This window comes from Phyllostomus hastatus, unplaced genomic scaffold (genome assembly GCF_019186645.2).
Source record: "Phyllostomus hastatus isolate PE091 unplaced genomic scaffold, TTU_PhHast_1.1 phas_contig_80, whole genome shotgun sequence".
NCBI lineage: Eukaryota > Metazoa > Chordata > Mammalia > Chiroptera > Phyllostomidae > Phyllostomus > Phyllostomus hastatus.
In genome coordinates, this window is record NW_025333960.1 from 57,333,425 (window position 1) to 57,343,916 (window position 10,492).

General features: G+C 57.1%; 1 protein-coding gene across 3 annotated transcripts; it reads left to right on the forward strand.

Moving 5' to 3' along the window:
* Positions 1-2,308: 2,308 nt before the first annotated feature.
* Positions 2,309-7,090, forward strand: HSBP1L1 (heat shock factor binding protein 1 like 1). Of its 3 annotated transcripts, none has more exons than XR_006787039.1 (5): positions 2,309-3,254; positions 3,407-3,534; positions 3,962-4,029; positions 4,939-5,374; positions 5,877-7,090. XR_006787039.1 is itself a non-coding variant. In XM_045850455.1 (5 exons), the coding sequence occupies exons 1-5, from the start codon at positions 3,207-3,209 to the stop codon at positions 5,907-5,909; spliced, it is 372 nt and encodes a 123-aa protein (XP_045706411.1). In that variant the 5' UTR covers positions 2,309-3,206; the 3' UTR covers positions 5,910-7,090. The 3 variants fall into 3 exon arrangements, 2 of the variants coding, with proteins under 2 accessions (XP_045706411.1, XP_045706409.1); XM_045850455.1 differs by having other exon boundaries at positions 4,939-5,033; XM_045850453.1 differs by having other exon boundaries at positions 4,939-5,033; positions 6,657-7,090.
* Positions 7,091-10,492: the final 3,402 nt, after the last annotated feature.

The window sequence follows — 10,492 nt, forward strand, 5'->3', positions numbered from 1 at the left end:
GCGCGAGCGCCACCCCGCGCGGGGACCCAGGCAGCGGCCCCGGCTTACTCCAGGGGTCCTCCCACGCGGCCATCCTCTGGCGGAGTCGGGCCGCGGAGTCCGGGACGACTCAGAAGTTCGGGAGTTGAACCGGGTGGGGCGGGCGGCCCCTCGCGGACAAAGCCCGCGGCCCGCGGCCGGACCCCAGGCCTAGGGCACGCGCCCCAGAGACGCTGTCGCGCCGCAGCGCAGCCTCGCAGCTCTGCGAGGCGCCTCGACAGGATGCCCTGTGCAGCGGAAGGAAACAGGGACGCGGGAGGGCGTCCCACCGCGGCGAGCCCCCAGGCTCAGGACGCAGTGGCCGGGCCGGGAGTGGCGGCCCCGGGGTGGGCGGGGAGCAGGGCGACCCCGTGTGAGGCCAGCCAGCCCTGCGTGCCCCTCAGTGCTCCTCTCGACCACCCACCGCAGACCCGAAGCACCCCAAAAGGGAAGGCCTGGTGGTGAGAGGTGGCCCCGGGGGCGCAGAGCTGGCTGCCTGCTCCTACCTGGTAGGTTTTGTGGGAAATGGCAGTTACAGCCTGAGTTAGAGCCACTCCCCAACGGGCCCGGTGGGATGCGGAGGGCTTGGGGGGGCGGGGGGCTCTCACTCCTCAGAGGCAGCCCTCGCAGTCTCTGGGTTGTCGCAACCCAGAGTGTCCACGGGAAGCGACCTGGAACGCAGCTCGGGCGTGAGTAGGGAAACGCAAACACCAGTCGGAGAAGGAAGCCGGACAGGGCCGGAGAGAAACGGGGGGTGTTCCTACTGAGCCACTACTGCGCCCACCCCCACAGCCGCCCTCCCTGGGCCCTGCTGTAAAGCCTCTAGAATGTTCCACCCTCTCTGTTCCCGATGTTGAGGAAGGATTCAGACTGCCTCCCGCACCGGAGCATCTGGTTCGCGGCGCTGGTCCTGTGTCCCTGGTACATGTGGGCCAACTGGGGGCCAGCCCACAGCCACCTGCTGCTCTGGGTCCGCCAGGGCGAGTGGAGACGGTCCTCGAGGGGGAGGGGAGGGAATCAGGGGTCCTGGGATTCTGAGCCTAGAGCTCAAAGGGGCGATGCACTTTGAAAACATATTGTAGGAAAGTGTGCATAAGGTCAGACTGACGACCACCTCGGCCATGCTGAAGGGCACCTCGCAGTAGCACTGAGCACACCCACAGGGGCGTGCGGCGTCACCACAGTCCTCTCCACACCGTTCCTTCCCACCGGTCACTCTCTGCGTCCACCAAACACCCACTGCCCCTGCCCGGCACCATCGTCTGCTTCCTTTCGTCGTGAGTTTGACGCTCGAGGTCCTTCACGGCAGGCCCGAGGCACCCCAAGAGGGAAGGCCTGGCGGTGAGAGGTGGCCCCGGGGGCACGGAGCTGGCTGCCGGAATCATCCAGTACCAACCGCGTTATTTCACGGGGCAGAATGTCTTCAAGGCCCCCCCGCGTCCAGGCGACTGCCAGAGCTTCCCTTTGCGGCTGAGTGATGCCCCGCCGCAGGGGCCGGCCGGGCTCTGCCCGTTCCCTGCTGGACTCTGGGCTGCCTCCTCCCCCCTGGGGGTTGTTAGGAGCGCTGCTGTGGACGCTCGTGTGCGCCTTTCCGTGCAGAGGGAGGTGGTCGTTTCTCCGGGGCCGATACAGAAAGGGGGATCGAGGTTTCCTGGACCGGCGGGCTATTCCCACACTGGCCGCGCCGTTTCCCGACTCCACGGCAGCTGCGAGGCCCCAGACGGGCCACCTCCCGTCAGCACTTGTCACTGTCTGGGTCCGACTGTGGCCGTCGTGGGTGCGACCTGGGACCTCAGGGTGGCTCTGATCCGCATCCTGCTGATGACTAACGATTCGGGCGGCTCCGCACGGGCGGCCGCGTTTCACAAACATCCGGCAGCCCCGGCGTCCGAGTGCTGTGGCCCAGCTGGGCCCCTGGGACACGGGGGTGACTCAGGCTGACGCGGCGCTGCCCCACGGAGCTTCAAGGGTGAAGAGTCACGAAACAGGTCGCCACCCTCGAAGGGCCCCGGGAGCGGCCACCCGTTCGGGCTGAAAGGGCACCAGAAGGAGGGGCGTGGGCGGGGGGCTTCCGTCCAGATCTCCGGTGACCTCAGAGCCCAGGTGCACGAGTTGCCCGTGTGCCAGGCATGGGTCGCAGAACATAGAATTCTTGATTTTATTTCTTAAAATATTTTTAGAGAGGGGAGGGAGGGAGAACGAGGGAGAGAATCATCAGTGTGTGGCTGCCTCTCTCGCACCCACCCCCACCCCCACCCCCACCAGGGACCTGGCCTGAAACCCAGGCGTGCGCCCTGCCCAGGGATCAAACCAGCAGCCTTAGCCTTCCGGTGTCCGGAACGACGCCCAGCCCACTGAGCCACACAGGTCAGGGCAAGAGTCTTCGCTGTCAAGTTGGCCGCAGAGTTGGCAGGCACTCGGAGAGCACAGCCTGCTGCACGGGTGATGGCAGGGCCAGGCCCCCAGGGCCCCAGGGCCCCCCCCACCCCGTGGGAGAAGTGACAGCCCGGTGTGAAGGGATGGGACACAGACACAGAGTAGGCGGCAGGGCCCGGGGGCGGGGGCGGGGGCGGCGAGCGTGCCACGGGGCAGAGGCTTAGTTCGAGAGATGGAAGAATTCTGTGGGTCGAGGGCGGTCACAGCTGCACGGCCCTGTGAGTGTGCCCAGGGCCACTGAGCTGCGCCCTGAGGAACGGCCAACATGATGGGTTTCGTGTTGCATATATTTTAAATAGCAGCAATAATAACGAGGCGGAGGCGCGGGAGGAGGAGATCGGCTTGGTCTAGGGCTACCTCTTTCGGCTCCGGCCTGATGGGAGAAGCAGGCCAGACGGAAGGTCTTGTCCCCGCAGACAAGTTGCCGCTCCCCGCCCCGCACCCGCCCCCTCGCGGGACAGTGACCTTCAGGATGAAGCCGCCCCCTGCCTGGCCCTCACCTTCCAGGCCTTCTCCCAGGACCTGCTGGGCAGCTTCAGCGTCTCCGGGTTGGGAGGCGCGCCCCGCCCAGGAATTCGCGGGGGCGTCCGGGTTAGGAGGTGCTGCAGCCCAGCCAGGCTCTCAGGTGTTCCCTAGACGGCCGGCGGCGGCGGCGGCAGCGGGACCAGAAGCGGGCACCGCGGCCCTGACGCGCCAGAGCCACCTGGCCCCACCGGGTCCGCCAGGCCCGCCCCCTGACGCCCCGGGTCCACATGGATGCACAGGAACCCGAAGACCTTGGGCGCGCGCTGCAGGGCGCGGTGAGTGGGGGCCCCGCCCCTCCCTCTTCGCTCTCCCGCCCACCCTGGAGCGGGGTGGGACCTGCGGACCCCCCCTGCTGCACCCCCGCCCACCCTCCGGCAGGCGAAGCTAGACAAGGACCGCCCAGGAAGCACCACTGTCGGTGTTGTAGGTTCTTCCACCTGCGTGGTCCGGAGGAAGGAGACCTGCTGGGTACCGGACACCGCGGCTGGCCGTGGGCGGTGGTCTTCACACCGCGAGGAGGCGGGTTCTGGGCGGCCAGCGGCCAGTCTGTGGCGGGTAACGCTTCTGCGGGGAGGGAGCCGCGTCTGTGAAGCACGAAGCAGCCCGCGCACAGGGCCGGTCTGCCTCCGCGGCAGCGGGCACACTTCCTTCTGGGGCGCGGCCAGCGGCCGAGGCCCAGCTTGGTGGCTGGGACCCCAGGGCCAGGCTCTGGGCCCACGGCGACCCAGGGGCTCCCTGCTGCCCTCGGGCGCCCAGGCTTAGGGGCGGAGTCCCCTTGGGCTGGTCTCTGTGTGCGGTGGAGGGGCCACCAGCTTAGTTATCGTCCCCCCCCCCACTTGTGGAAAAGACTTTCCTTGTCAAAAATCGACTGCGCACACGGTTCTGTTCCACCACGCCTGAAATGCCAGCGTCAGGAGTGAGGATTATGTTCACTGTCTTATGGTTCGTTTTTTTGTTTTTTGTTTTTTGTTTTTTTTTTCAGGCAGAAAAGTCTACTTCAGGGACTTGAGGAACATTTTCAAGCTCTGACTGCAACATTAAATCTCAGAAATATCCTTTTCTGTGTTATAGCAAAAACCGCGGTGCTTTGAACTGACAGATTACCGTGGAATAGCTTTTCAGTGGAGAATGTTTGACCCGGGATCCCCTGTTTCCGTCTGTGCCTGTAAGTGGCATCCTGGTGCCCTCACTACCAGCCACAGCTGATTGTTTCCGGCTTGACTGGCGGCACAAGGCCTTTTCGTGCGGCAATGAAATGTGCACGCACACCACACAGGCCTCCGCAGCCACGCCTTCCCGCCACGCCTTGAACAGACCTGCGGTCTGCCCGGGAACCTCCTGCAGGTGCGCCACGCACTCGGAAACCCGCAGACAGAACTCAGACCACCTCCGGCACGGGGGCTCCACCGGGCTCCCCCGCCTGCCGTGTTCTGTGACTCGAGCAGCTCCCCGTTTTGCTGAGACGTGAATTCAGACACAGGAGAGAAGGAGTGTTGCCGGCTGAGCAGATCCAGACAAGGCGACTGTTAGGTTGTCAGGTGTGCCCAGCGTGAGCTCCCTTCTCACAATCACATTGGCTCCTGAAACACTTTGTGCAAAGCATTTGCACGTAGAACGGGCAATTTCTGATTCTGTAGGTGGGTTCCCACAGGGAAAAAAGTCTGAAACATGACAAACTGAGTTAATTTCCATAATATCTGCATCCTCATCAGAGTTTGGTTAAGACAGTGAAACATGCCAGACTACCTCCCATCCCTGCACCTGCGCCCACACCTGGGGAGCCGAGCTTTCAGAGCTGAGCTGAGATACAGCTCCCACAGACCTCCAGGAAGCCCCTGCCCTGACCCCGGGGGTCTTACAGGTGGCAGCTGGGGAGGGCGTTTGTCAGACCAGGGGCGAGCAGGTGCAGGCTGAAGCAGGGCTTTCCAGCCACAGGCTCTGTGCTCCTTGACACGGCACTGGAGGAGATGGGGAGGCGCCTCCAGGACCTGCAGAGGAACGTGGACGAGCTGATGGTGCAAGCCGGGGTCACGGAAGCCGCCGAGGAGCAGACGGTGAGGCCGTGGCTAGGGACCACGTTCTCCTACGGGTTCCTGCAGAGCCTGCGATCACTTTCGTCTTGAAAACGCAGTCCCACCTTTGCTCACTGCGGGGGTCCCTCCCTTCGTACCTGGAAACCTTCAGAGTAACGAGGCTCTCACAAATGCTCCTTTCAAAATGTACCAGCCGAGCCCTGGCCCGGCCTCTCAGTGGGTTAGAGCGTCGTCCCGGTAAGCCAAGGTGTCGGGTTCGATCCCCGGTCGGGGTGCAGACAGGAAACAACCGCTGAGTGCACCAGTGAGTGGAACAGCAAGTTGATGTTGTTTCTCTCTCTCTCTCTCCCCCCTCAAAATCAGTAAGTAAAAAAAATTAATACACCAATTTAACACTGTTTATCATATTCCTTTAGAAGTGCACGTTTCAAATGAAAAACTTTATTATATAAAAGTTGGATTTCATTCAAGTACCTGTTTACTCCCACTCCTCCCCCAGTTAACCTTCAGGCGAAACACAAGCCACAGTGATTTACACACTGGGGATTGTAACCAGCGGTTCCTGTTGTAGACAATATACTCGTGGGACCACTGGAGCACATGCTGCCTTGAGCCCTCAGCCTACTCCCGGAGGCTGCAGGGCCCCGCCCTTCTGGTGGAATTTTGCACGGCCTCGTGAGATGCCCACAAACGCTTACCTTCGGGTCCTGGACTGGCCTTATGTCCATGTGACGCATGGGGAGAGGCACGACTTCGTTAAGACACATATGTGTGTTTCACTGACATCATGTTCTGATTATATGAGCCTATTTTAATAATCACATGCCTTTGTTTTCCCACTTCTTTGACAACTGTCACCCTAAGCCACCTGGGAAATCGCCCACACTTGCCTGCTAAACCAGAGCCAGTCCACGGTCCAAGACGTAAAGGTCTCCATCCGGAGCACACTGGGGAGGGCTCTCAAACGCTGCCGTGGGTGAAGACGCACCTGTCCTCCTCGCGGAGGCTGCATCAGACGGGCCCACCTGCCCTGCGGTCCCTTCTAGGCCTCCTGGACACTGGGCCATCCCTCTGAGGGCTCGCTGGGGAAAGGCCAGTGCCCGAGGGCAGGGGCAGTGGGCCCGGTTCTGCAAGACCCCCAGTGGGCACACCCCCAGGCGTGGGATGGCGGTGCGGGACTGAGTTCCTTCCGTCATCACCTCGACTCCAGCCGGGTTTTAAATCTGGCCAAACCACACTAAATACTGGGCATCAAACTGCATGGTTCGGTGCGTATCAAGACCTCACTTTCTGATGCTCCTGCAGCCATTCTTCAAAGCAGCAGAGAGGAGCCGCCAGGAATCTAAGTCCGCTCAGAAAAACGTCAATGCCTTTGACATGAAAAGGCCTAAATAAATGTGGGTCTGGTTGGCTAAACCTGTGCTTGTTGGTGATGTTAGGTCAGGGCCTGTGCCACGGGTTTCAGGGGATTCATTTGGCAAACCCCCAAACTCGTGTTCCTGTTGTGGGCATTCTGAGTGGGACGAGAGTCCATGACCCACGTGACGTCAGAAACCACTGTTCTACGTTCGGAAGGACCAGGCTCCTGGCCAGTGTCTGCATTACACTACACCTGTGACACCTGTACCACGTCTCCTTCCACAGACAGGAGGGGGCTCTCCAGACCCCTGGGACCCCGGCGATGGAAAGCAGACGCGAGGCGCCCTGCTAACTGGTCCTCACCGGGTGTCCTCGTTGACCCCGCCTGACTGAAACGAAGGTCGCTCGTCGTCAGGTTTTTCTGCACCCTGGAGTTTCCCCACGCAAAGGGTGTTTCCGTCGTCATCACAGGGGACGAAGGCACCTCCATCGAAAGCTTGGGCCCCGGTTTATTTGACTGGGCGTTAACTGGTGCGTAAGCTGATCTTTGCCTCTTTTCAACTTCTCCCTCACCCCCGCAGACAGCGGACCAGTCACTTGAAAATGTGATAAAATGAAAACTTCTCTTTTAAAATATATTTTGTTGATTATGCTGTTAGAGTTGTCCCATTTTCTCCCCTGTATTCCCCTCCACCCTGCACACCCCATCCACCCAATTCCCCCCCTTTAGTTCATGTCCAAGAGTTGTACATGTAAGTTACTTGGCTTCTACCTTTCCCATACTATTCTCAACCTCCCCCTGTCTGTTTTCTACCCACCATCTATGCTACTTATTCTCTGTACCTTTTCCCCCTCTGTCCTCCTCCCACTCCCCTGGTGCTAACCCTCCATGTGATCTCCATTTCTGTGGTTCTGTTCCTGTTCTAGTTGTTTGCTTAGTTTGTATGTGTTTTTGTTTTAGGTGTGGTTGTTAATAATTGTGAGTTTGCTGTCATTTTACTGTTCGTATTTTTTATAATAAAGGCTTGGTGATGATGAACTCCTTTAACTTGACCTTCTTTGAGAAGCACTTTATCTGCCCTTCCATTCTAAATGATAGCTTTGCTGGATAGAGCAATCTTGGACATAGGTCCTTGCCTTTCATGACTTGGAATACTTCTTTCCAGCCCCTTCTTGCCTATAAGGTCTCTTTTGAGAAATCAGCTGACAGTCTGATGGGAACTCCTTTGTAGGTAACTGTCTTCTTTTCTGTTGCTGCTTCTAGGATTCTCTCCTTCATTTTTACCTTGGCTAATTATGGCATAATTATGGTAATTATGATGTGCCTTGGTGTGTTCCTCCTTGGGTCCAACTTCTTTTGGACTCTCTGAGCTCCCTGGACTTCCTGGAAGTCTATTTCCTTTGCCAGATTGAGGAAGTTCTCCTTTATTAGTTGTTCAAATAAGTTTTGAATTTGTTGCTCTTCCTCTTCTCCTTCTGGAACCCCAATAATTCGGATGTTGGAATGTTTAAAGATGTCCTGGAGGTTCCTAAGTCTTTCCTCATTTTTTTGAATTCTTGTTTCTTCATTCTTTTCTGGTTGTTTATTTCTTCCTTCTGGTCCACACCGTTGATTTGAGTCCCAGTTTCCTCCCATCACTATTGTTATTTCACTTAGTGTAGCCTTCATTTTTTAAATGTAATTTGTGACCAAATTCAACCAATTCTGTGAGCATCCTGATTACTGGTGGAGTTTTTTAAAGATTTTATTTTTAGAGAGAGGAGAGGGAGGGAAACAGCAATGTGCGGTTGCTTCTCCTTCCCCCCACGTCCCCTACGGGGGACCTGGCCCTCACCCCAGGCATGTGTCCTGACTGGGAATCGAACCAGCAACTTTTTTGTTCGCAGGCCCAGCACTCAATCCACTCAGCCACGCCAGCCAGGGCTGATTACCCGTGTTTTGAACTGTGCATCGTTAGTTGGCTATCTCTTCATAGCTTAGTTGTATTTTTTCTGGGGCTTTGATCTGTTATTTCGTTTGGGCCATTTTTTTTGTCTTGACGCAGCTGTCATGCATGAGGGGCGGGGCCTCAGGTGTTACCCGGGCGGGGCAACCCCGTCGCTGGGTTGTGACGCTGTGCGTGGGGCAGGGGTCTGAGAGGGAACAATGGCGCTTGCTCCGCTCTGCGCCTGATTCCAGTCACTTCCCCCGCTTCCCACCAGCAAAGTGGGCCCTTCTGGTGCTGATTCCCGGGTGGGTGGGCTTGTGTATGTTCTAGGAGCCTGTGGGTCTCTCCAGCGAACTCTCCTGAGGCTGGGAATTTCTCCCACTGCCGCCTCAACCCCCACGGGTGTTTTCAGTCACAGGCTTTGAGGCTTTATTTCCCCGCTGGGGCCCTGGGTTGTGCGGTCCATCCCGCTCCCAGGCGTTTCTCCCGGTTTCTCCGCACGTGAATGCAGCTGCCGCCTCGCCCGCACCGGTCCTCCAGCCACTGCCTTGCCGTGAGTCCTCCCTGTGAGTCCTCCCACGTGAGTCCCGGTTGCCTGTCTCCACCCCTCCTGCGGGTCTGGATGAGTGTGTCTTCTTTATCTCCTTGGTTGTTGGACTTCCATACATGTTCAATTTTCTGTCAGTTCTGGTTTTTTGTTTTTAAATTGTTGTTGTTCTTTTGGTTGTGCAAAGAGGTGCAGTGTGTCTACCCATGCCTTAATCTTGGCCAGAAGTCCTCAAAAACTTCTTAATACTCTACGTAATCTGAGTTTTGATTTTTAGTATTTGAAAATTCATTTTAGTAAAATAAAAGATTAAAAAAACAAAGGCCATGGGGTAAGAATGCAGCTCTGAAGGTGATGAACCACGTAACAAAGAGGTGTGCCAGATGGCAGAACGTGTCTCCATCCACACCTGACTTTGGGAATTGTGCAAGAGAAGCGTGAGCTGCGTGAGGCCGATTTCTTTCCGAATTCGATTCTCTGTAGATCTTCTTCAAAGATCACCAGCAGTTTCCTAGTGGAAGTTGCTTTGTGAACAGCTGCATTACCCAGCATTTCCAGTCACGCGGTCTTGGGAAGACGCGCTTTGATCTGTGCAGTCCAGACAGGTTCTGAGAGCTGCGCTCTCCAAACCGAGCCGAGCCTGGCGAGAACCAAGGAGGCAGGTGAGCCAGGAGCACCGCCGACTCCGGGGTGCTCTCGCCTTTTGCTCCCTGGAGCAGTTAGCAACTAGGTCTCTGTAGGTAACGGAGACGCACTTTCAAACCATTACCCAGTTCCGCTCTCTCTGGAACCAGAGTGAAATAAACCTGATCACCCCCCAAAAGGGTCAGTTATAGGCTCTCATTGTAAAAAAATATATATTGCTGCATATAAATCATGTTCATCACTCAAAACCTACCATAATTGTACAATTTAGATTTATTACTGTCAACATCTTTTCCTTTTTGATGTATTGATTTTAGAGGTGGGGGGGGAAACATTGATCTAGAGAACTATGCCTCCTGCATGCGCCCCACTGAACCCACAACCTAGGCATGTGTCCTGACCGAGAATCGAACTCGGGATCCTTTGGTGCATGGGATGATGCCCCAACTGAGCTACACTGTTCACCCAATTTTATATAGTTGGTGTTTATATCCTGTTTTCTTTGCATGCCATGAACACTTTTTAAGATTTCATTAATTTTTTGAGATGGGAAGGCAGAGAAACCTCAATGTATGGTCACCTCTCGTGTGCCCCCTACCAGGGCACCTGGCCTGCAACCCAGGCCTGGGCCCTGACTGGGAATCGAACCGGCAACCCTTCGATTTGCTGGCCAGCACTCCACCATGGAGCCACACCGGCCAGGGCATGAATGTTTTTCCTGGGTGAATGTCTCACACACACCTTCCATGGCTGAGAGTGTCGTCTCGGACACTGAGGTTGTACCGGCTTTCTTGCTACTACAAGTAATCCACAATGAGCACTCGTACCCATGACTCATCTGCCAGAAAAATGCCAGGTCCTGGGGCAGGAAGTCTAAACCAGCAGCAGCAGGTGGAGTTGGTGGGTGTTCACATTTTGTTTGGGAGAAGGAAGGTGTAAGTGGTTGTGAAAGAACGTACCAGCCTGGAGCTCCCGTGCACACTCAGGGACATGAGCAGTGG

Bases quoted from the DNA above. Each gene is read 5' to 3' on its own strand.
- HSBP1L1 (XM_045850453.1), top strand. From the start codon at position 3,207: ATGGATGCACAGGAACCCGAAGACCTTGGGCGCGCGCTGCAGGGCGCG. The intron at 3,255-3,406 runs GTGAGTGGGGGC...TCGGTGTTGTAG, and splicing joins GGCGCGCGCTGCAGGGCGCG to GTTCTTCCACCTGCGTGGTC. The intron at 4,030-4,938 runs ATATCCTTTTCT...TTGACACGGCAC, and splicing joins TGCAACATTAAATCTCAGAA to TGGAGGAGATGGGGAGGCGC.